The 25,294-nt window shown below is 50.9% G+C and overlaps 1 protein-coding gene across 2 annotated transcripts; it reads right to left on the bottom strand.

Annotated features, from left to right (window-relative positions):
• Positions 1-521: 521 nt before the first annotated feature.
• On the bottom strand, positions 522-25,294 carry HNRNPUL1 (heterogeneous nuclear ribonucleoprotein U like 1). Of its 2 annotated transcripts, none has more exons than XM_030546641.1 (15): positions 25,117-25,294; positions 22,609-22,743; positions 21,452-21,761; positions 20,335-20,408; positions 19,281-19,420; positions 16,522-16,621; positions 15,883-15,995; positions 14,062-14,328; positions 12,964-13,086; positions 12,286-12,414; positions 5,935-6,103; positions 4,897-5,232; positions 4,017-4,219; positions 2,842-3,006; positions 522-1,455 (listed from the first exon to the last, which is right to left on the bottom strand). In XM_030546641.1, the coding sequence occupies exons 1-15, from the start codon at positions 25,277-25,279 to the stop codon at positions 1,339-1,341; spliced, it is 2,544 nt and encodes an 847-aa protein (XP_030402501.1). In that variant the 5' UTR covers positions 25,280-25,294; the 3' UTR covers positions 522-1,338. The 2 variants fall into 2 exon arrangements, with proteins under 2 accessions (XP_030402501.1, XP_030402502.1); XM_030546642.1 differs by lacking the exon at positions 25,117-25,294 and adding an exon at positions 24,546-24,646.

Raw genomic sequence — 25,294 nt, 5'->3', positions numbered from 1 at the left:
CTTACCTATTAAAAACAAGGACACTTAAAAATCTACTTAACTTTCCCCTGTTTATGCCACTTAGTTTGCATTTCACTAAGCCTAGGTAATAAACAGATGTGTCAAATTTCACGTTAGCTTATGAACAAGCCAAGGAGATGGAGCTAATCAATTTCTCTCTTTGGGAAACCCAGCTAGGGAAGGTGCCATCTTGAAAAACAAACTTTCTTTGAAAAAAGCTTTTTCCAAAAAACTCTCCCTGGATAGGTCTCTGAGTGACATTAGGGTTTTGTAAAGAGCTGCTTTAAAGACACTTTTCATGCATAAATCAGCTGAAGTGTTCCTCTGACTGAACTTTAGATGGTTTAGCAGCAGCTAGTACACAAGAGCTGTGGCAGACAGATAATGGGATCCATTAGCTATACACTGCCTGCTATTTTCCATAAAGTGGAGGCTTAGGATGGGACACGTTAACCATCAAATGGATTTTTTTTTAACCCCCCCGAGGATTTATGAAAGGGGGAAAGGAAAACACCAAGCCATTAAAGTTCAATATTCACTCTTTCTCCAAATACAAAAAGCTGTTACAATTCAACTCAGAACAAAGCATGTGCAAAGATACAGAAACTTAGACATTGTATAAAAAGTTACACATTTAAGATGGTTTCTTTTATTTCTCACCTGGATTGAGCAAAGAAATTGTTATCTTGATGAAATATTAACAGCTGCTGACCCACTGTAAAAAGTTACATAAAATCTAAAAAAAAAGCATAATTACCATAAAACAGCCATCTCCCCTCCCTCTTTACTTATTTTAAAAACCTTTTGCAGAATAGATGAATAAAGCCCCTCCAGGAAAGACTGACATTGAACTGCAGTGAAGCCTTGGAAGCTTGGAAGTTCTCACTAGCACAATTGTCTAGCGTAGGGGAGAAGGGAGAAGGCTATCAGGGGCCAGAGCTGGCCCTTCGCTACTGTAGATTTTAGACAAGGAGAGTCCTGGCCTGGGAGTACAGTACCTAGAACAGGGGAGCTGGTTAAGATCCTACCATTTTTAGAGTCAAAAAATACAAAGGAGATGGTTTTAAACACATGGAGAGAAATAATGCAACTTTCTTATAGGGTAGGAAGAAGGGAGCATGCCATTGTCTGTCGAGAGTGTACAAGGAAACGCATTCATCGTCAAAACTACAGAGAGAAAACAAGGGGTGGAGGTCCCACTTCCTTTGCCTGTTTCCAAAGATGGTCAGGAACCGCTCTGACGGAGCCGCTGAGTGAAACGCGGAGGTTTCCCGAGGGGCTGCAGGCTGCTCCCAGAGAAAGACGCAGGGGTGTGATCTCCTTAGTTCCTGCTGGCCTTCACTGCGCGCTGGAGCCTCCCTGGGAGCTGCCCGAATAGCTCCCGTAGTCGTAGCTGCCGTAATATGGGGGCCACTGGCTCTGGTTCTGATAGTATTGGCTCCACTGCTGGGCGTACTGGGGGAAGACCACAGAGTTAGTGCTGAGCAGTGTGCCGGTGAAGCAGGCAGCCCCCAGCACCACCAGGACGTGTTTGTCCCGGGGATTTACCCATTTCAGACACAAGACCAGGGTTTTCACGACTCTACCTAGTGAGGGTATAGCCCAGTGGTTAGAGCACTGACTGGGCGACTGTAGGCAAGTCCCTTCTTACCTCTGCTAGCCATGGGGACAGCCAGACTGACTTCCTTCGGCCAGTGCTTTGAGATCTGCTACGTACTAGAGAAGAGCTGTTCTTATTCTCCACTACACACCTAGCGCACTATGCAACGTGACTAACTTGTGTTGCATGTCGGTCTCTCCCGGGGGAAGCGGGTAGTGGAGCGTTTTGACAGGGACTTTCTACAGATCTGCGCTGCTGTCTTTCTATGGGAGAGGCAGGTTGGAGAAGCGTGCCCGGCACTGGGAGTGGAAGGGTTGATCCTTAGTCCTCGGGGCGTTCGTTCCCCAGTCTGGGAACGCACCAAGGACACTCTCTCTTCTGCACCAAAGGGCTCACCCTGATGGCAGAGCCCCGCGTTGCGCCCAAGGAGGGGCGTCGCTGACCAACCTCTTCGTCCTGGAGCTGCAGGCTCTGAGATGCGCTCTGCAGATGTGGCATCTGCAGCACCCGGCACACTGGCCTTTGAGACTGGCACTCCCTCTGGCATGCACAGGGCTGTAAGCCCAGAGGGGCCTGGCCTGGCCTTCAGGTGCTGCTGCAATACTCTACTCCACAGCAATGAATCCCTCGTGCAGCCTGGCCATCCGGTTGTAAGGTGGGATCTGTAGGGGTGCTGCTTACCCTGCCCAGGAGTGCGGTAAAGCCCATTGAGTTAGAGCACTTTCACCCAGCCACAGGCCTCAGGACTAATCTCTCTGGGGCAGACCCCCTTGGGTTTAGATTATCTTCTGTGAAGTACAATTAGCACGCACACGCTCTGAATGACTAGCCAGAGCACCAGGGCATCTCGCATGGATCCTCAGGCACCAGGAAGGAGTTTGGGAAGCCGACAGATCAGTATCGACGCTGATTTCTACAATCAGCTTCGAGACAGAATTACAGCCTAGGACGACTGCTGCTGGAAGTCGCCTGCCTGAGCTCTCCCGGGGACACCGCAAACATTGCACTAATCCTCAACTTCTCCGCTAACCGCAAAGAGGCGAAGGGAAGTTCTGCGACTGGCCCACGCTCACAGCAAATCAGCCAGAGCCAGGGTGAAACATGGAAACTTCCTTCCCCCAATCCTATGCATGGGCTACTCCTCCTTCCCTACAAGCATCAGTTCGTCCTACAGTCAGATACACCCTTAGCTTACCCTCCGGCCAGGTCATCGCTTGGCCGAGAGCCCGTCTCCCACCTACCTGTTGGTACTGGTTGTAGTTCTGCTGATTGTAGGTCTGTGCTGTCGGTGGTGGAGGCTGGGTGTAGCTTTGGCTATAACCACTGTAGCTCCCATAGTTGTAGTTGGGAGTGTACCCTCCTCCTTGGGTGTAGCTTGTCTGGGTGTAGGGCTGAGGGTAACTTGGCTGTAACGAAAGGCACAGGATTGTTACTGTGCGGCATGGTTCACTGACAACCATTCCCAGGCGCTCTCCACGCCGCCCAGCAGCATCCTACAGGGAATGGGTCAACTGCTGAGCTGCCCTGAGGTGAACGGGCCCGAAACATTCCCCCTGGGCAGGCTCAGGGTGACCCCAGCATGCACCCACTCTCTCTGTGGGGACTGTGCGTTCACAGGGCTCGGCATTCACGGTCGCCTGCTGGAGAAGCCAAGGAAAAGAGAGCAGAACCAACCAAGAAAGGAAATGTCAATTTCACTCCAGGGGGAAAAATGAAAAATTCAGATGAAATCCAGAAAGGGCCGTTCCTGACCTGCAGTCCCACCACGTGTTCCCGCCCAGCCTGACAATTCCAGGATTCATGCAGGCCAGCCAACCTCCCCCAGAGCCCCCACCACGCCCACAACTTGTCTGACTTTTGACATCTCAAAATGAAAATTTTCACATTTCTAGGGTCTTGCCCCATTGCAAAAAAACCCTTCCTTTTTACCCCCCTGCCGAGAAAAGGGGGAAAGTGGTAAAAACAAGAGAAGGCAGGGGAGCATTTCACTTCCTGCTTTCAGCAACTAGAAAAATGTGAGGGAAAGTTGAGAGGGAAACCCAACTTCTCTGAGATATTCCCAAAGCTGTTCTTTTTGGTTTTTTTTTGGTGGGGCGGGGGGAGAAGAGGCACAAGATGGAAACGTTTGCTTTGGAGGCTCTATGGAAAGGGAGTGGGATGCAGGTTCTCCAGGATGGCCTGGGCGCATTCCTGCTCCTGAGATGCGTCACCTCAAAGAACTCCAGCTTAATGACCTTCATTCCTCTGGCCAGCCAAACACAGAGCAGCGCCCAAGCACCCCCCCAAGCCTGCTCCATTGGTATGATCCTTCCTGGGGAGAGGCTGAGAGAAAGCAACAAGCCAGCCATGACCAACGTCAGCCAGCTGTGTGGGGAAGGTGCCCAGATCCCCTGGGACCGAGGGCGGGTTCTCTGACCTGCTGCTGCTGACTGTAGCTGCTGGGGGTGCTGCTGGGGGTGGCGGGCGTGCTGCTGGGAGGCTTGTAGCTACTCTGGTTGCGAGCAGGGCTGTAGCTGCTCTGTGGTTGGGTGTTCCGGCTGTAGCTGCCCCGGGGGCTGGAGTTGTCTCCTCTGGTGCCGCTTGTCCAGCGATTCTGGGTGTAGCTGCCCCGGTTGAAGCCTGGCAGAGAAAGCAGGGGCTGTCAACAAGAATCTCCCCTACACCCAAGAGGAACACATCTCATTGATAAACCCTTGTGGCTGTTTATGCGATGGGGCCCAGCACCCGAAAACCACCCCTCAGGGCAGTTCTTCAAAGGCAGCGCAGCCCACTCTCCCCAAGGAGTGAGGATCAGACTCCCTCGCACCTAAAGGCTTTGATGAGGACCCCTGCCATTAGGCTAGGGGCTGCACAGACACCCACAAGACTGTGTCCCCTCGCCCTGGTCTCAGCACAGATCCCCAGAGACTGACCTCCCTGCATTGTACTGGTGGGGTTGCAAAGATCCTCACCAAGCCTGCCTCCCCCTCCACAGGGTATGGGGCTGCACAGACAGACACTCCCTGCCCCGAAGAGTTTACAGTCTCACTGGACAAGGGGTGAGTGAAAGGATCAGCACCCCATGCTGCGCAGATGGGACGTGAGCCCCTAAGCCCCGCGGCACCTTGGAGACTCCACCCTCCGAGCGCTGCCCGGGAGCACACAGATGCTCTGCAGAAAAGGTAGGAACCAAATTCAGCTCTCCACAGGACCCGCCTCCGGCCGCTGCGTCGGCCTAGCTCCGTGCTCAGACTTCCCCCACCAACAGCTCTGACCCTGGGCTCTGGAGTGTGGGCGGGGAACAGGTGAGACTCTACCTCCTCCACCTCCTCCACTGCTGCCACTTCCTCCGCTGCCTCCTCCCCCACCGCCCCGGAAGCTGCCTCCGCTGCCCCCTCGGTTCTGGAAGCCGCCGCGATTGCCTCCTTGCGGACCGCTGCCCCCGCCACGGTTGTCGAAGCGCTGGAAGCCACCCCCGCGGCCCCGGAAGCCGCCGCCACCGCCCCGGTTGTCAAAGCGTTTCTCCGGCGGGGGCCCGGCTTTCTTGCCCTCCTCATTGTATTGCTTCACCAGCGTCTCTGCCTCGTCCCGCTGCAGCTCGATGTAGATCACCGCGTCCAGGAAGTCGCCAGCCTCTGGCAGTGTGAAGTTGGCTGGATCGCGGGCCCGGCGAGAGGGCGAAGGGGAGAAGAAAAGAGACGTGAGCTAGGTGGAAGAAGCCTGGCAGGGGGACAAAGGCTGCCGTGCACGGGAGCCCAGCCGTGCGCCACGGCGTCGGCCCACCAGAAAGGAGGCGAGAGACAGGAAGGCAAAAGTGAACAGGAAGAGAAGAGACACCATAAACCACAAAAATGATGTACGCATGATGTCATCCCCTCCCCAGCCAATGACAGGGAGAGAGACACTCTGGTCTCCACTGCATCCAAGTACCAGTCACCTCTCCTGCCCCCTTGTGTCCAGCTGCGAGAAATGCAGCCATAGGGGGACCAGACAGTCACTTTCATTTGGACGGAATCATGAAGGGCAGGGAGGGAGGGTTTTTTTCCTGTTGTTGTGGGAGAGGAAAGAAACAACCCCTAGCCTTGCCCTGATTATTGGATTCTGGGAGGATAACATGAAACATACATAACATCTTCCCCATTGGAACAAAGTCAGCTTGGGTTTATAGCATCTCTTGTTAAGCACAGAGGAGATGGAAGACTACAAAAAGTGAGACAAAAGGAAGGGAGGATAAAAGATTAATATCAGGATCAGCATTTCAAACCAAAAATGAATCTCTTTCCAGCTCAAACAACACAACAGTGTTTTGGCCGCGTGTGGTTTGTGGATCGGTTTGTTCATTTCTAGGATCCTACCTTTCATTTCTAACACTGCATGATCTGGCACATCCTTCCCCTCCTCATCAGTCCGCTTTATTGTTCGATCTTTTAAATCCTCATCCGTGGGACAAATCACAATGGCCTTGCGTTGGAAACCTTCAAAAGGACGCATTTTTCGTCTCTGGGCAGATCCATAAACATTTGTCTAGCAATGGTGACAAAGAAGAGGCAAAAAACGTTCATTATTTGGCGTTCTCTTTTCCAACAGAGCACTGTGGCCTGCAATGGTGAAAGAAGCCATGGTGCCCCCGCCCTCGTGCATGTAGATGGTTGTGAAGTACCCTGGACAGCTAGCCTACCTTTCTAGGTGCAGAAGCTGGGGGGTGGAGGTGGTGGTAATGTTAGAACGCCCACATTTGGTACTTTCTGCAATTCAAATGAGATCTTTCATTGCTTCGCTCCCCAAACAGAGAACCATGAAGACGAGGGTTTGTGCTTTGCTTTCTTTAGAAACAAGCGAGTGATTTACACTTTAAGTGGGAAGCCGGACAGGTTAAATGCAAACCTGTGAACTGAAAGGAATGTTTGTGTGTGACTCACGGGAATTCAGTGTTAATGTTTAAGCACCTGAGAGGCAGCGTTGCTAGCACCTGAGATCTAGGTGTGACTTTGACTTCCCTTGTGCCCCTCATTTTCCCCGTCTAAACTGGGGTTAACCCCTGTATCACAAGGCTGGCTAGGAGTATTCAACTGATTTTAAATCTTTTTAGAGATTAAAAATGTTATTCTGAGGGCAGAAGGAGCAATTCCATTTCACTGGACACTGGCAAGGCCTCAGCTGCGGGACTGTCCCGTACTTTGGAGCATCCTGCTTTAAGAAAGACGTGGACAATCTGGAGAAAATCCAGAGAACAAAAATAAGAGGTTTAGAAAATATGAGGAAAGGCTGAACGAATTGGGCTGTTTTGTCTAATGAGAAGGTTGGGGGAGGAGGCAGAAGGGGTATGCGACATGGTCACAGGTTGTTGTAAAGTATCAGAGGGGTAGCCGTGTTAGTCTGGATCTGTAAAAGCAGCAAAGAATCCTGTGGCACCTTATAGACTAACAGACGTTTTGGAGCATGAGCTTTCGTGATTGAACTACCTCATTATCTCTAGGCTTGCCTGCATATATATACCTGCCCCTGGAAATTTCCACTACATGCATCTGACGAAATGGGTATTCACCCACGAAAGCTCATGCTCCAAAACGTCTGTTAGTCTATAAGGTGCCACAGGACCCTTTGCTGCTTTTACAGGTTGTTGTAAAGAAGATGTCGGCAATCAATCATACTCCATGCCTCTTGAGGATGAGACAAGAAGTGTAATTGGCTTAATTTGTAGCAAGGGAGATTCAAGTTAGATATTAGGGAAAACTTTCGAACTCGAAGGATAGTTTAGGCCCGGAACAGGTGACCTAGGGAGGTTGTGGAATCCCCGTCACTGGAGGTGTTTTAAAGAAAAACATCTGTCAAGGATGGTCTAGGTTTGCTTAATCCTACATCAGCTGGAGATGGGGGATTGACTCTTGAGATCCCTTCCAGTCCCATATTTCTTTTATTCTACTCTGTGACAGTGCAGACCAGATGCTAGAGACATCCCTTCCGCCGGCTTGTTTTCACCAACTGGATTCTCTGCCATGACTGCTGAAGAGCGGCACAGATTCACGCTTCCCGCAGGTGGGCTGTTTTAAGAATGACAGAGGAAGTGAAGGGGAGAACAGAAACAGGCACATTACCCAGGAATCAGAGGCTGATGATGGAGGCAGCTTTGAGCCATCTAACCCAGCACTCACACAGCTAGACTGCCCAGCTGCTAGGATTCTTCCAGCTGCATGAGGGTCTCCTGGATGAGCTCGGATGTTACCACTGTCTCTTGTATTGCGGTGGGGTAGCTTCATCAAATACCTTCTCTCACATATGCTGTTTTAAGGGAGGACCCTAACCGAAGCTTTCTTCCCTGGGAGGACGGCCATGACAGCGGGGGTACCACTCAGTACACAGGCATCTTGGATTCAAAGGGGGGATCAAATAATAAACTGGGAAACTGAAGCCTCACGTTTTAACTTTATTCCTATTAAAAACTGACGTTTAGGTGGACTTCAACCTATGGCTTTGTTAAGCCAAAATCATTTCGCTCTCATTGGTTTAATGAGATTATTTGTTACATGTTTGTCACAATGCACATTTCCCGCCACAACATCTGCATTTGCTTTGAGCCTCAGTTTTAGTTCTAATATAAAATGGGATTAACCATCTCCTCCCCGGGGATTTCACACGCTACATTAACACTCTGCCTGAGGTGTACAATGGTTTTCAACAGACAGATGCCAGCCTTGATTGCTGTAATGCCAGTATCTAGTCAGTTAAAATTCCTCCGGTGATTAAGATCTTCACGACAGGCCAGTTAAACCCAGAGGTATGTGCGTTGCTGAAACACTGATGCTTCGGTTTCCTTCAGCATCTATTGTACGTGCTCAAGGGTGGTGATGAGCTGGAAACAACATTTCACACAAGTGCCCGTCCCAGACCAGGCCCAACTGCTCCCAAAGCGGGAGAGAATATCCACAGCCGGAAAAACCTCTGCAGCTACTGCTACAGCAGAGATCCAAGGTAAGGACACAGAATACTGCAGCAAAAAGGCGCCAGCTCACAGCCAGACCAGCACGCTCTTACCAGGCCCTGCCGAAGCTGAGCATCTAGCAAGGCAGTGCATGACATCCAACCACTCCGGCTTCACACGGCATGGCCACCTCCCACCCTCGGCAGACTAAGAGAACTGGAGCCAGCGGGAGCCTAGGTCGCACATACTAAACAGGTTCCAAGTTCTTGGCATCCTCTCAAGGCCAAGTGGCACCTAAAGTGAAACTCTCACCCTCTGCTGTCAGTTCCAGGCAGCGAGGTTACTCCTCAGCACTCCAGAGGAGGTCCAGGCCTACCTGATGGCCCAGCAGAAAGGGCAAAGCCCACCCCTGACTGAGGGGAGGGCCACAGAACTGGGGATCAACAAAGGAAGCAGTGAGGTCCAAGGTGCAAAAGGGGACCCTGAGCCCACAGCTCAGCGAGGTGAGGGACTGACACAGCACACGGCGTCCTTGCTGCTCTCCCCGGTCCCCAGGAAACGGGCTGATGCCAGCAGCACGGCAAGCGGCACATCCCTCAAACACAACACGGGCTGGTACAATACTGAGCCCCACGGGGCGCAGCCTGGAGAACACCAGAAAGGGATAAGGGGCGTGTTCTTATTAAGCTACTTTTCCTGATGCTCAGAGTGAACCAGGGCTTTGGAGCTATGCTCTGGCTCCGTTCCAGTTCCAGGCAAAAACCTGCAGCTCCACTGCTCCGGAGCTGCTCCGCGCTCCAGCCCCGGGCTCTGCTCCAAAGCCCTGGTGTGAACACCCAGGAACCCAGATACCTGGCTTCACTTCCTACCTGGGGATTTGCCTCTGCCACCCCAGGCTCTGCTGATTACCTTGCAGGAGGCAGGGTGACAGCTGCGAATGGCCCGAGGTCAGTCACAAGCAGGGGTGCAGAGACTGGTTTTAAGCCAATCACAGAGACCTGTTTGCCCTTAAATCTGAGCAATGCAGCCGAGAATCTCTGCTCCCTGAGGACTCAGCTCTGTCCATTAACTGGTTACCTTTCAGGGCCCAGGGCTTCGGGTCTTACGCTTTTGGAGCGGGGTTTTCCAGATGGTCTGGGGATCCCATTCTTTGCACAATGCACTAGATCTAGCCATGGAACTTGGGTTTCAATGATTTGGGCCAGATCCTCCCTTGGTGTAAAGCAGCTAGCTCCATCAGCATCTAGTGAGTGGCACTGTTCTACAACACCTGAGGACCTGCCCTGAATCTTTCACATGGCTACTGTACAGCTCACTGGAATTCCAATGAAATAAACATCAGCAACGCATTCATCCACAGAGCACTGATGCTCCCTTCCCTTAGTTGTATCTCCGCCCCTCAGCAGGGCACACACGATGCCAGCACAGCCAAAAGAAAGGCTAGCTCAAACTCAAAGCAAAACCGAGGCGTCAGTCGGCTTGGCCAGCCAGATTTCTGGCAATCTTTTGGCTGGCTGCAGCTTGGACTGCGCTTCCACCAGCTCTCCGAAGTCGGCACATAGCTGGACGTCTCCCCTAACTTTCGCAAGAAGCATGATAACGGGCCACGTTATTTTCTCAGAGCCAGTCTGCTGCCACGGTGCCCACCCAGAGGCTCTAGCCATATAAATGCAGCGAGGAGCCCATGACACTTTCACCAAAATACACAACACCCTTTGGGACAGAAAAGCACAAAATGTCCCAAAACAACAGCGCAATATTTTGGAGGGACTGTTACCAGTTTCAGATCATTGTGGTTGTTGTATATGGCAAACTGACGCAACTCTCAGCCACTTAGCAAGTAGGGCACCTTCAAATGTTAACAGCCAACGCTTCTCAGCTACTGCCAGACACCCCGGAAGTTTTACAGAGCGAACACAGCAAAGAGAGATCATGGCAGCTTTCCTGAATCCTCTGTCTTTAAAAGTTTTAAAAAATATTCAACTCTCATCTACATGATAGATACACAGTCAATTTGTAAACACACTCCTGCAAAGGAGTTTGCCTTGAAGCACAGCCGCTTACATAAAAGCACAGCACCCGTACAGAAACACGTAGCAGCTTACTGAAAGACGTGTACATGGACAATCTTTTTGGCTTTGTACTTCAGATACAAGAAGGTCAGAAACCCACCTCTTTGCAGTTTTACAGTTAAAACAGGTCAGTCACTAACACTTCATCTTATTTAAACCTTGCAAAAAGCTACAACCCAAGAAAACCACGAGAAAACAGACGGACAAAGCCTGAGAAGCATATGCCAAACCTAGAGTTGCCAAAAGAGTAAAAGATCTGGGACCATAACAGAGTTCACAGACGACGCTGTTACAGTCTAAACTCCATACTGAGCTACCTAAATAGCAGCTGAGGAAAAATGTTCTCTCTTCTTCAAGAAAGCAGCCAGCTGTATTGGAAACATGCTTAAACCTCTAACACAACCTCAACCTCTCGCTGCATTCAGCTCTGTATCATATTAAAACCAGCAGGAGCTAATTCCAAATCTTCCAGACACCCACACACTCACAACTCTCCAGCCCCAAGTGGGGAAGACACTTCCTCACTCCACATACGATCGACAGTTTGCTTGGCATCCAGATCTCACTTGTAGGCTCAAGGCAAATTTAATCAACATTATACAAGGAGAGTATCAGGGTTCAGAATTTTAGACGGATGAAGCAAAGAAAGATCTCATTTGCGCACCTTTTAGGCCAAACTGGGTATTCATTCGTTTTTTTAAATCCTCAGACACTAATCCTACATTTCAGGGTTATTGTTCAGGGGTCAATATACAGAACCGACAGACACGTATGGGTCAGTTACACGTATGCCCTAGTTAACAGGGACAGACTAAACCGAGCGCTGTCATCAAATACGGCTAGCGCCGATGTGTCTTAATAAAGGGAAGACACTAAATGCTATCCGCATCCTCTGATCTCTGAGACAACCGCATCAGCAGTAGGATTAGAGAACAGTATCTTCCTTTGGCCACCCTGCCTTTAAGCCTTAACCCAAAGCAAGGGTTTGCATTCAGTGTGCTGACAGGGAACCCCACATGGGCACATAATGAGCTGTATGGATTGCCGGGAATGCTACCAGCTAGATGATGAAGATCCAGAGTTGCTGGACTCTTCAGAACAGGGTTCTTTCAAAGCCCCCTAGGGGAATGAGATGCTCAATTCCCATTAAAGGTAAAGGGCTTTGAAATGCAGCCATGAGGTTTAAGCCTGCACACGTAATGGGAGGAAAGTCTGGTTTCCTATAACCCTGAGTGATGCCAGCCTGGCTGTGACTCACCTGGGCTTACCTGTTCTTCTCAGGACATCCATCCCAACAAAAGACAACAAACTACTCACCAGTGGTACTTACGGATCCCTAGGGCACTCTAGGAAACGTCCAGAGACCAGCACTTACCTTAGCCTATCTTCCCTGACCTGAAAAGCCAGTATTTAGTTGCACGGCCACTTACCTGGATACACTTTAAACAGAACAATCAATTTAGTTCCAAAAGCTCTCTAAATATTTGGAACTGCGTGCGGTTAAGCTAGGGGGATGCTTCCTATTACTCACCACGGAATGTTTGAACCCTCATTTCTCTGGTATGCCCTTTACAATGGGAGTTTTCCTTCAGCCCCAGACATACAACAGGGGTGTATGTATGTGCACATGGTTAACACTTGTGTAGTACACCAGGTAAGCCTGGTCACGCGCACAGGCGGACGCCAGGGAGGTGGCTGGGCGAACGACTCTGTACCTGATCCAGGATGTAGTTGCGTTTCTTCCGGGCGGCGATCTGGATCAGGCGGTTCAGGCACTGCGTTGCTTGCTGGATGAGGACGTCCCAGCGGCCCGCGTAGTTGCGCTGGCGGCGAAGTCCCATCACCTTGAAGGAAAATACGGTACAGGATTATAGCGCGGGGTCTGCGAACTGCTACAGGGTGGGATCCTCAGCACCTCATGTGGTAGTACTGGAAGTAGGATCTAGTGGTTACAGCACAGGATGAAGTCAGGACTCCCGGGTTCCAGTTTCTGCTCTGGGAGGGGAGTGGGGTTTAGCGGTTAGAGCAGGGGCTGGGAGCCAGGATTTCTTGGGATTGTTTTCTGAGTTGTGGCAATGACCCCTGGGAAAGCCAATTACTTTCGCTATATCATTTCTTTAATTTACATAATGAGGACAATACCCATTTCACTGTGCAGGGTGTATATGTCAACTCGTGTGTGAACCACTTAAAGGTTCTTGAATGAAAGGAGCGAACAATCTGCTCTAAGAAAAGGCTGAGTTGGGACCAGGAGTAAGAAAGGTGTAGTGCTCCCCTGTCACGTCTAATACAAGAGTGACTGCTTTCCAGCGGAACAATCCCCTCTGATCATCGAAAGAGGAGCAATCCACAGCAGTGGGAGACTTAGCTATTGACAAGGGCTCATCTCTTACCCTCATCTTATCCATGATGGCGTTTGTTCCCAGAATGTTGTATTTCTTCGCTGGATTGGCAGCCGCATGTTTTATGGCCCACGTGGTCTTGCCAGCAGCAGGTAACCCCACCATCATGAGGATCTGAAACACACACACAGAGCGTCAGCTATTGCAAGACCAGTGAGTGCGTTGTCCTTTCCACACACTAAGTCCAAGACCTCTTCTGACGCAGACAGACACTCCCTCTTACATGGGGCAAACCGAGGCAGGGGAGTGACTTTACTCAAGGCCATGCAATGACTGCTGATTCCCAGTTTGGCACCATAACCACAAGCCCATGCTACTTTACCCTCCCCCTCCTATCTGTCCATCCAGGTATTCAGAGCGTGCTCATCATCCTGGTATCTGAGATGCTACAGCTGCCACGCACCAAGAGAGCTGCTCTGAGTCTGGTTTAGAACCCCAGAGCTCCTGATTCCCAGCCGCGTGCTCAGACAGCTACACCATGCTGGAGAATCATCATTCCTTCAGCTGACCAGAGCTGCGGTGCCCTTAAAACAAGGCAACATTCCTAAAAACCAACATTCCTGCTTCTCTCCATTCTAGTGGCGTGATAGAGTTACCACTGGATGAGATGCACGCTAGCCTGAGGAACTCATTGCCACAAGGGGTCACTGAATCCAAGGGTCAGCAGAACTGAGAGCAGGACTGGAGATTTATATGGAGAACAAGAAGAGCAATATAAACAAGACTGGCGGATGGAATTTAAAGCCTCCGGCCCCCCACTAGAGGTTCCTGCCCCAAGTTCTGAAGTAGCAGATACTGGCCACTGGAGGCAGGATACTGGGGGAGATGGACCCCAGCTCAGATCTTTGGTCACAGGAATTGCAGGCAGTAAAAAGCCACCCCACACTGTCCTCCTCCAAACACTGTCTGATCTTCCCCTCTGCCCAGGAGACACTTGATGGCAGGCAGCTGGCGTGCTGTTTGGTGCTGTTTTCACGCTGATGGAAACGGTTCATGGTTAGCCCCAGTTGTCTCTAGCCTTACCCTCGGATTGTAAATGCCTCATGGCATGAAGCATGTGGATTATACAGCGCAATGCAAAACACTCACCTCACACTCTGCTTTACTCTTTGGTCCTATGGTCCCACGGATGCGCTCGGCCAGCGGAACATGCTGAATGAAGGTGAAGCCCGGGGGGACGGGGAAGTAGGTATCTTCCCGCTGCCCAAAGTTGAACTCGATGGCGCAGTTCTTCACCAGGACGTGGGGGAAGAGCGCCTGGCCGCCCAGCGCTTCCTTTCGTGCCCGATAAGCCACACCCAGCCACTTCCCGTTCTTCATGAAGGACATCTCCACCTCCTCCCCACACTCAAAGTCCTAGTTACAGGGGAAGAGAGTCAGTGCAAATGCAGGGCCAGAAAGAAGGACAAACAGAGCTAGTTACGGGCTGAACACCACACCCTCGGGCACTATGCAAACATGTGTTAACACCACAGCCCCCCACTGAGACAGCATCCCCAGTGTCCTGGGGAAGATCCTGCCTCTGCTGGCCCCGGCTCTGAGCTGTTTGCAAGCACAGTGCTGGCAAGGTAACCTGCTCCAAGGTCAGCCAGCATAGAGTGAGCAACTGACAGCTCCAGCGTGGAAGCCCAGTGCCGAGAGAGGTAGTTACCGCACGGTCTGAGCAACTGTTAGGTGCTTTCTGACTCCGCCCCTAACTGAACTAGTATGTGACTGAACATCCAGGAGGGCAGGAAGGTGGGCGTGTGGAGATGCGAATTCCCAGCACAACTTTGCACGGAAACCCTCATCTATAGCAGGGGGCTCTCCCCTACCACCACCTGCGATAACACTCCTGGGGGCGAACGCAGGAGCGAGCTCGGTGTCATATCTGACGCTACCTGCCTCCTCAGTATTTCAGGGTTTTCAGCTGCTTCTCTTCCCCTGGGGATCTTGCAGAGGGGACAGAGGAAGTGGGCTGACTTCACGGTGAAAATGACCAGACACAGAGTGCAGTTGAACGCACAAAGCAAACAGTCTGGAAGCAGAACGTGAAGCTCCTCCCTACGCACTGAATTAGTCTCAGGAGTGGGCAAAACGCAGCAGACAGAAGCTCCCTGTAGCGAAGGGAGTGGCAGCCTTTCAGCAGTGCTGTGCTGAGTCTTCACTTATTCATCTACCTTAAGGTTTTGCGTGCCAGTAATACATTGTAATATTTTTAGTAGGTCTCTTTCTATAAGTCTATAATATATAACTAAACTATTGTTGTATGTAAAGTTTTTTTCACATTTTTTAAACACGCTTCATTTAAAATTAAATTAAAATGCAGAGCCTCCCGGATCGGTGGCCAGGACCCAGGCAGCGTGAGTGCCACTGAAAATCAGCTCGTGTGCTGCCTTTGGCATGCATGCCATAGGTTGCCTATCCCTGCTTTACTGCCTGGACCACGGGCAGAAGCAAACTCCTAGAGATCCAGTCCTTTATCTCCTGCTCACTGGTTTTAGATCCCGAGGGCGAAGATTCAACCCGGCCACGGCCATGTTACACAGACACGATCAGGGAGCCACCCCATAACAGTGGCAGCGGTTGAACGACCCAGCTACATCTGAAGCAAACCAAGAGCTGTAGAAAATACCCTTGTGAGCAGTTAGTGAGGTGCTGGCAGGGTACATTGTATTTAAGAATATCACCGCAGAGGAGGGAAGGGGGTGGAGTTGCTGCAGTGGCTCAGAACGATTGAGCAGAGACTATGGAAATGAAGTGACTGAATATACTTTAAAGAGCGGCTCTGGGGCTGCGGCTGGTGGAATGCTCGGCCAGCAGCTCAGTTTCCACGCCAGGACGCACTGGAAGTGGTGCCTACAGGGGTGCATGGGGGACACTGGCAGCACAAGGGGGGGTCCCCTCGAAGAAGCAAGAGCCCATACTCACAACAAGGCAGGCGATGACGTCGTTCTCCGAGAATGTTTCGCCATAGTTCTCGAATTTGCAGCTGCTGGATTTCTTCCCGGTGCCTCCGTAACCATAGGAAAAGGGCTCTTCCCCTGAGGAGAGAGTCCAAGGGGCTCGCTTGGTCACGGCCAATTCAAACATAGGGCTGCACAGGCCACTTCCTTAACCGAAGGCTAATGGAAAGGATACAGGCCCTGCCCTCTCAGGGTTACTGCCAGCCCTGGCTAGCTGCACATGGCTACAACACTCCCAGCTTCACAGCCTGTTTCAGAGGAGACAGAAGAGTCTCTGGGGCTAGGGCATTTTCAGTGGATGGAAAGGGCCAAGCAAGCCCCATCTCTGAGCAAGCCACCCCCTAACACTGGCAGCAGCTGAATGGCCCAGCTAGGTCCGGTGCAAACCAAGAGCTGAAGAAAATACCTTTGTAAGCAGTTAGTGACGGGTTGGCAGGGTACAGGCCTCCCACCCCATACAGGGACATGAGAACCTGGGTGCCATGGCGATGGGTACCCAGGCAATTAGTGACAGCAAAGACTTTACCAAACATTTCAGCGCATCACAGAAGTAACACGATGTGTCTATTTGGCGTCGCATTTGAAAAGCTGCAGCAGCCCTTACCTAACTGAGTGCTGCAACAGTCCAGGGACCAGCCAATGCGCACGACGTGAGGATCGGGTTCTGTGGAAGGAAGCTGTTTTACAGAAATTTCTTCATTGATCTGGGAACAGAAAACAAGATTGAAATGACCTTCATGCCTAGACAACCAGAGTGTTCACAAAAAACTTTTTACATTTTAAAGTCAACGCCTGGAGTGGTCTGTGCAAGAACCAGGGACAGACACTTCAGAGAAGTAAATTACCAGCCTAACAACTCTGTCTCATCTAGAGCGATGCAGGAAAATGTGGCCCCAAATTCAGGGTCTGTAAAAACCAGTGTTTCCACAAAGCTGGGGTAGGGATAGCTCAGTGGTTTGAGCACTGGCCTGCTAAACCCAGGGCTGAGAGTTCAATCATTGAGGGGGCCATTTGGGGACTCAGTTGAGGATTGGTCCTGCTTTGAGCAAAGAGTTGGACTAGATGACCTCTGAGGTCCCTTCCAACCCTGATAATCTACGATTCTCAGAGTAACAACTTTTAATCAATGGTTGCCCCAGAGCATCTGCAATGGGATCATTGAACCATTGTGCTAGTACATGGTTTCTTCACCCATGGGTTGCGACCCCCAAGGCACTGAATGTTTTATTACATTTGAAAGCAAAGAAAATCTCACCCACGCCCCACACTCTGATTTTTCAAGGTAATGTGTTCTGGGTCAAGCCCTCTAAACACTAAAACGTGGGGCTGGAAGGGACCTCAAGAGGACATCTAGTCCAGCCCCACACCAGTATAACTAGAATCATTGTCACAGACGCTCTTATGGTAAATGCAATGGGTGTGTGTGTGAAAACTGACTTAGAACAAAGGGTTGTGTATGTGAAAAGACTGAAAAACAAGGTACTAGTACACCAGAGCCTAATAGTAAAACAGAAATGAACGAGAAACTGACAAGGCTATTTTCACAGCCCAAGCTGAGAGAAGCACAAGATGAAATGCCGAAAGCTTTCTAAAAGCCATGGGTTTGTTACATAACATTGGTGAGGAAATTTGAACCCACCTTAGTGCCGCAGTAAGTAACGTTTTGCAATGGTACTTTAAAAAAAGCTTCATAACTCTCTCAGCTCTGGGAGAAGTTCCTGTTAGCCTCGTCTGTGAGGGGAAGCAATGCTCTGTGCCGTCAGTGGCAGAGCTGAGATTAAAACCCAGGTGTCCTAGCTCCTTGTACTCATGATCTCTTCCCTAGATTTCTGTTAAGAAGCTTTAACAGACCACAGCTGAGAGAGGCCAGCAGCCTGGATTACTGGAAAGAATTCTCTGTGTTACATGAAGCAGCACTAAGGAACTGGCTAAAGGCATGACTTGAGTTAAGCTGATGTTTGTAAGTTTCCAGTTTACTAATTGGAAGTTTTCTGCCCAGCTCCAGACTGTGTGACAAATGGTGGGACTGTGCTGTGTTTTACTGCTAAGACTCATGAAATCAGCTACCAAGGGTGATGGGAAATTACACCTCCCTGTAGGTAACTGGGCACGGTGTTTTCCTCCTGTTTCAATTCCCCAATCCCAGTGCAGACGGTCTGGCCTGGCAGATCGCACACGACGTTCCTGAGTGAGTGTGGGGAGGTACGGGTGCATGCACAGCTCTTCTGGGGAAGATTCTTTTTTCCTGCTGCAACCAGTTTGAGAGGTTTGTGCTTCCAGCTGTGTGGAGTGTAACTACGCAGAGCCCGAAAGTGAAAAGAACTCTGCTACAGAAGTGGTCTGGTAGCCCAATCAACCAGGGGATTGGAAAGAGCAGCAAAGCGTTCCCATGTCACAACCACAATCCAAAGGCTGTCCACTTATGACCCAAAACAAGAGGCCAGATTGGACAGGTCTTCAGCCGGCCATCCCTCCCCATGCACACATGCTACGATCTGCAGTGAAACAGTCAGCACTGACATTCAGTGCACCACCACTAGGCATCAGAGTTAACACCAAGCCGAAATGAACGAAGACTGGCATCTCTTAAAGCTACTGCTCCAGGCTCTCTGCCCAGGTCTGAAGACTGCCCTGCACTGATTTACATTTTAGTCATGTTAAGTGCTAAGCAACCTGCACTTTAATTTTTTTTTAGAAACTTTAAAAAATGAAGCCATAGATTCAGGAGGACAAGATACAGCTACCAGGGAAAGAATCCAAGGCCACCAAGCCATTGCAAGCTGATCCAATTGACCTCTGCCTGAGGGATACGCCTAGACTGAAGTCACTAGCCCCACAACAGGAGTGGAGGGACTTTGGTCTGACCATCTTACAAAGGAAGCCAACTTTGCTGATTATGCCACTTGTGAGGAAAAAAGAGGGTTTGCAGCTTCAGCTGATAAAAAAAGAGGATTTAATGGTCACCATCGGTGAATTGGACACCTCCACGGAAAAAGGAGACCCGGGTTAAAGGACAGACATTCCTCTCTCACCGGAAGGAGGTGAATTAAATCTGTGTTGTTACTCCACAGTCCCTATCTCTCCTCAGAAGGAAGGCTACATAGGTGGTAATGAAAACAGGCATGAAGTGTACACGTGGAGATTGATTCCATCTTACTCTTTCCCCTTGGTGAAGCTGGATATTCAGACGAGTCATTAGGAACCTATTTGCTGTTAGTCCTATTCATGGCTAAGCCCTGTTTCCTGATGGAAATGCTCCCAAATCCAGCTCTCTTTCCCCACTGGAAGATCCCTAACACATGAAAGGTGAAGTTACCATTCACAGTGACTTACACATTGCTAGAGATACCACGCTGCTCTTACCTTCATCTCGTAGCAGACTCGCCCTTGCCTCACGCCGTAGGTAGCTCGGGCGCCTGACCACAAATAAGCGAAGCCTTCTATGGTCAGCGGGTAGCCACTGTATCGGTCCCTGGCTACTTTGAAATGCAGGTCGCAATTATCTAGAGGACAAGGAGGTCTGGTTGTTGACTGGAACAATATGGAGGTGATCAGTGCACTAGATTGGCTAAGAACCGCACGCCACCTCCTATGCCTACAGCCCCTTGCACAATGAGATTTTAGGCATTACCATAATACAGTAAAAGCCCTGTTCTTGGCGTTCCCCCACTCCCCGACCTGCCTGTGTGTCTCATCCACCTGTCACACCTTGTCTTGGCACAAGGAGCAGCTTGGATTATAAATTGTGTGGAGCAGGAACCACCATTTACTCTAAGTTTGCAGCATGCCTAGCACAGCTTGGGCTCTCAGTTCAATTCCCAGCTCTGGCACAAGTTGTTCTGTCTCTCTTCACCTCAGCTCCCGTCCATAAGACGGGGAGAACAGAAGGGCCTCTCCCTATCTTGCACCCCCCACCTCACTGGACTGGCGGGGGGATCAATACACTGCAGAACATGAGACGCTCAGGTACTACCATGATAGGGGCCAGATAAGGACAAGAGAGACGATGAGATCTCTGGGGGCTGAAAAATAAACAAGGGAGCAGGAAAGACCTTCAGTCAGATGTAAAACCTGTGCTCATTAACACTTTTAAATTAAAACAGGAAGGAATTCGGGGAAGTCCTCAGACTACATGACCACAGCTGTCCTTCTGGCCTTGGACTCTATGAATTCCAACGCATAAGCACTACAGAGAAAGGCAGTCTTTGTTAAAGGCACATTAGCCCTGCCCCTCAGTTATGGGGAGAGAAAGCTGCCAGTATCTCTCTGGGCCCCCTTGAGAGTCCTCCCGTCAAACCAGAGAAGTCTAGTCTTGCTGTCCTGGATAACTTTCAAGTTGAGAAGAGGCAGGAAGGAGACCATCAGGTAAAGGTATTTGGGGTGCAGGGTGCCACCATTCTCTGCCCCCTGCACTCACATGTATCAATGGCCACTAGTGTCTCATCAAACTCTTCTTCGTCATCTTCTGCAGGAGGCTGAGGCGATCGTCCCCTAGAGCAAAAACACCAAGGCACCAATGTTACTCATGTGTCAACCAGCAAGGCAGAGCTTTGGGGACAAAGAGCGGGAAGAAGGCCTGGAAGGATTTCAGAACTGTCAGACTTTCACTGGGACAGATCAGTATGGATTTGCAACCAGAGACTCCTACTAGAAAAGCAAAGGTGAAGAGGCTCTCCGGGAACATTTGACAGTGGCCCTTTTTCCCACCACTGAAAGCTTCCAGGTTTTCATCACGGGATGTTACCTTAGGCCCTGCATCTGGTAGAGTTATTGACCCTGTACAAACAGCTTGTAACAAACCTCCAGAGAAGAACAGTGAAACTGACACTTGCCAATAACCGGTACAGGCTGTGGGGAACACAGAACCAGACCTGTTCTTAAAACACACGAACTCTGACTAAGACTGGATGGAAAAAATTTCATACGGACAATCACTTTCTTAAATACAAGCAGGCTTGGCAGAACTGGATTTTTATTGTTTATCATATTGACGGATAATATAGTTGCTTTCAACTTTTTTATGTATTTAAATTTTCACAGTTCAAAGAAATTCTGAAGGGTCAGATAACAGGGGCATCAGATGATTATTTAACAACAGCAGACATGGAGATGCAAAAAGTTAAAACTTTCATAAAGTTATAACTTTATCGTCAAAATATACCCAAGAAACAACCCGAAATCAAACGAGTAGGTTCTCAAGCAGTGTTTTTCTCACTCTGCCCATCTTGATCATCAGTGGACCTTTCTTTGCCCATCTGTGTGTGTTCGATGAAATTGATCTTTACCAACTTTTACTGATAAAAATCTAATCCTTCCAAGCCTAAATACAAGGGAGAGCCTGCCACAAACCAGGAAGAGCCAAAAGCTCTAAGAGGAGATACCATCTTATAATTCTTATTTCGACAGATACAAGTTACGCTCCCAGCTCTTTCCAAACTCAGCTTCTAGGACTCTCCTTAGCTCCTGGCCCAGGAATAAACGTCCTTAACTGCCATAAACCAGAGACTCATTCAGGTTTCCCTCCGTGAGCTCACCTCTTATCTTCCCGGTGTTCGTAATACCCTCGCCCTCGCTGCTCTTCATAAGGTCTCTTGCGGCCCTGTGGCTGCTGCTGCTGTCTGGGCTGAGATGGATCAGGTGCATTGTAGCCAGAGGGGGGCGCATTGTAGCCAGCAGTGGGGGCGCTGTAACCAGAGCTGGGAGCACTGTAACTGGAGGTGTTGTAGCCAGAGGAGGGTGCATTGTAGCTAGGGGCGTTGTAGCCAGGAGCCGGCATGTTATAGGCAGGGGCCGGCATGTTATAGCCAGGAGTTGGTTCTTCTTGCTTTAGTTCTGTCTTCATCTCTGCATTTCAAACAGGCAGTGAGATTAAAATATTCCAGTCACCCATGACAAGACAGGGACTCCTCTGCCTTTACTGAGAGCTGCTCAATGCTGCTAACAACCCCACCACCCCTCCCCGGGGTATTTTTGCTATGATAATTCATCCTTTTCCCCCAGTGTGATTAAAAGGGATTAGTTTACAGGGCTCCATTATTTCCCTATTCCTAATCGCATGTTCAGGACCAGTCCTTGGCAGGATACGGGTCTCCAATTATTTCTAGCCCTATTAGGCTGCAAAATACTGCAACCATGGGGGATGACAGGAAGCAAGCTGGGGATCAGAGAGATGTCATTTTAAGGTCTGATGTCTTGTGATCTTTTTGGCAACAATACATTCAGCTGCTGTACCCCAGTGGGAATCAAAATCACAGCTTTTCCAGGGGATGCAGAAATTGTTCCTAGCCTTGAACAACCACAAAACGCTGGATCATAAATGCACCACTGATCTATACTAGGGTTTTGGAGAGCTGTCTAAGAACAGGCTATTTCAAGTCTCAGGCATCAGAACAGTGTAGCTTCCGTCCCTCGATACTGCCTTTTGAGTGCCTGTCAGACTGAAACCAGTTCTTTGATCACACTACACAATGGGGCAATACAACTGCAAACCCCTATCAAAGGCTTACACAGCATGGGGAAGGGAGGGGAAGAGAACCACAGAAAGCTTCCTTCTTCCGGTAGGGACTGATCCACTAGCACAGGAGAGCTCTGGGCACCACAGTGACTTAAGGCAGTAATTACATGCCCATTCGTTATAATCTTACTTTTCAAAGAGTTTTGCTGACAAGGCCGACTTTAAAATGAACATTACCTGAGTGTAAGACCGGACGCTCGTGGTCTAGAGATCTCCTCTCGTACTTGGATTCGTTCTCCTGTTTAATATTGCAGTGCTCGAAGGACTGATAACCCTGGGGGTCATTCTGATGAGTATTGTTATCGACACCATCTTCAAATAGAAACAGGCATTAAGGCCGTTACTTACAACGGACTGTAACTAGAACGTGCAGAGGAAAACGGAGCTTCAGCATTTTATCACCAGGGAATTGGTCCCTGCACCTTTTGGGACCTATGCACTGAAGATTAACAGGCCTGGCACCCAGCACTCTCAGAAACTTATCGGGAACGGAAAGAAGCCAACCACTTGTTCACTGCAAAAGAGGCATGTGCTTCAGTCACAAAACTTTTCCAAAGGAAACAACCCAGTTTCCACTAAAAACAACCAAACTCTGAAATCCCAGAGTAAGACGAGTCTCCTAACCAACACTCCAGCAAACAATGACAGACACAACACTTCCCACACGGCAGTATTGACCTGTGACCCTCATGTCTAGCCCTGGAACCAGCAGGACTGATAAACTGCCATTTACTTTCCAAGATCCACAAAAAGCAAAAGTGAAAGTGGCAAGGGAGGCACCACCACCTTCCAGGGGAAATGCAGAACAGCCAATTTTGGTGATCTGCTCAGAGGCCATCAAACAAATTAGCAATGATATAGCAAGAGCATCTCAGTGCAGACCCTAAGCAAACCAGTGTCCTCTAGCGAAACACTGCCTGGTGGCTCATTCCCTTTCACAGCACGATGAGGTATCTTAGCAAGTTACACGGAAATACCGCATGCCAGAGCAGCGCAGAACCTGTACAAGATGCACCATTATTAAGGATAAAAGTATGCCTCAAAGAGCCGTTAGCAAGCAAACAAGCTGCCCAGGGAGACATGCTTCCAGGCACCAGAGATTTAGGATGGTTTGAAGTGTAATATAGTAAAATGGTAAGATGACTAGCAAGGTCAGACCCATACATATGCCCAATGCCGAACCCCGAGGGGCAGTTCAGTTTCTGTCTGTATAAAATAGAACTGATCAAATATATTACCCAGACATCTGCACACTTGCACATGTAGCTCCTCCAGCCGGACAGTCGCACCATGTAGAAACATTAGGCCAGCAAAAAACAGTGGAGACACTGCTCTACAGCACCTGCCAACACCAATTCTACCACCAAAGCAGACCCTAACCCCCTGGTAAACGGGGGGAAGCTGACAGAAGTCGAGATGGGCTGTCAGGATTCCCATCTGCCAAAATCCATCAACAAGAAAATGAAAGGAGGAACTACTCTGGGAAGGAGCTGACCCTGCTCTGGACCAAAATAAAACCAATCACGTGGTGTAACAGGTAAGCACCAGCAGCTGGCAGAAGGATGCAACGTTTCCTCATTAGGGGCACAGAGGTCTGTCAGGTAGATCTACACACGCTTTCTATGCCTACTCCCCCACCTCAGTACAAGATGGCTGGGACTTGCTCGTTGTGTCAGAGTTGGGAGTAGAACCCAGGAGTCCCGACTTGCTGTCGCCATGTCCCCTGCTCTAACCCCTAGGCCACACGCCCTGGGGCTGGGTTAGCACATCACGCCTGCCAAGGGGTACGCCCCTCGTGACAAGAGGAGCCCGGGGAGAACGTGCGTGGTCCCAACAGCCGCGGCGGAGATGCCTGGCCCATTGCGGAGACCAAACAAGGCCCAATGCAGCTCTCCTGGCTGTGACCTCAGGTGACACCAGTGGGCAGAGCTGCCGCCAATCTCAGCATGCGATGAGACGCAGGGGCCTCGGGACTGTGATGCCCACGTGCCCCCGGTGAGGTAGGTCCCCTGGGGACAGGGTGATCAGATGTCCCGATTTCTGGGTCTCTCTCTTATATAGGCTCCTATCATCCCCCCTCCCGATTACTGACACTTGATGTCTGGTCACCTCACCTGGGGACTTCAGTAACCGGCCGCCCGCACCCGACAGCGACGCCATCAGCACGGGCCAGCCCTGGACTGGGGGTGCCTGTTACCCCACCAACCCCCCTGGACCCCCACGTTACCCCCCCCGGACCCCCACGTTACCCCCCCCGGACCCCCATGTTACCCCCCAGCCCCCACATCACCCCCGCCGACCCCAACGGACCCCCCACGTTACCCCACGTTACCCCCCTGGATCCCCACGTTACCCCCCAGCCCCCACATCACCCCCACATCACCCCCCCTGAACCCCCAGGGCCCCCCCGTTACCCCCTCAGGGCGCCCACATCGCCCCCGCCGACCCCAACGGACCCCCCCTTTGCCCCCCCGAATTCTGCATCACCCTCCTCCCCAGCCGCCACGTTACCCCCCCGACCCCCCCGTTACCCCGCCAACCCCCCGGGCCCCGCGTCACCCCCCCGCCCAGCCCCCGGGGAGGGGAGCCGGGCCGGGCCGGGCCGTTGCTGACAGTCGGGGGCGGGGCCGGCTCCCCCCGCCGGGCCCCCCCGCGCCGCGCCGCGCCGCGCCGCGCGCCCCTCACAGCGTCCGTCGGGCGCCTGGTCCCCGGGCCCCCGCCGGGCCCCCTCGGCCTCCAGCGCCGCCTGCAGCCGCTCGGCCAGCTCGGCCTTCAGCCCGCGCGTGTCCAGGCCGCGGCGGCCCAGCTCCTCCTTCAGCTCGTTCACCCGCAGCCGCCGCACGTCCATGGCGCCGCTCCCCGC

Source organism: Gopherus evgoodei, unplaced genomic scaffold (genome assembly GCF_007399415.2).
Source record: "Gopherus evgoodei ecotype Sinaloan lineage unplaced genomic scaffold, rGopEvg1_v1.p scaffold_48_arrow_ctg1, whole genome shotgun sequence".
NCBI classification, from domain to species: Eukaryota; Metazoa; Chordata; order Testudines; family Testudinidae; genus Gopherus; species Gopherus evgoodei.
Note: the sequence above shows the minus strand (reverse complement) of the source record. Positions and strands in the feature narration are given on the sequence as shown.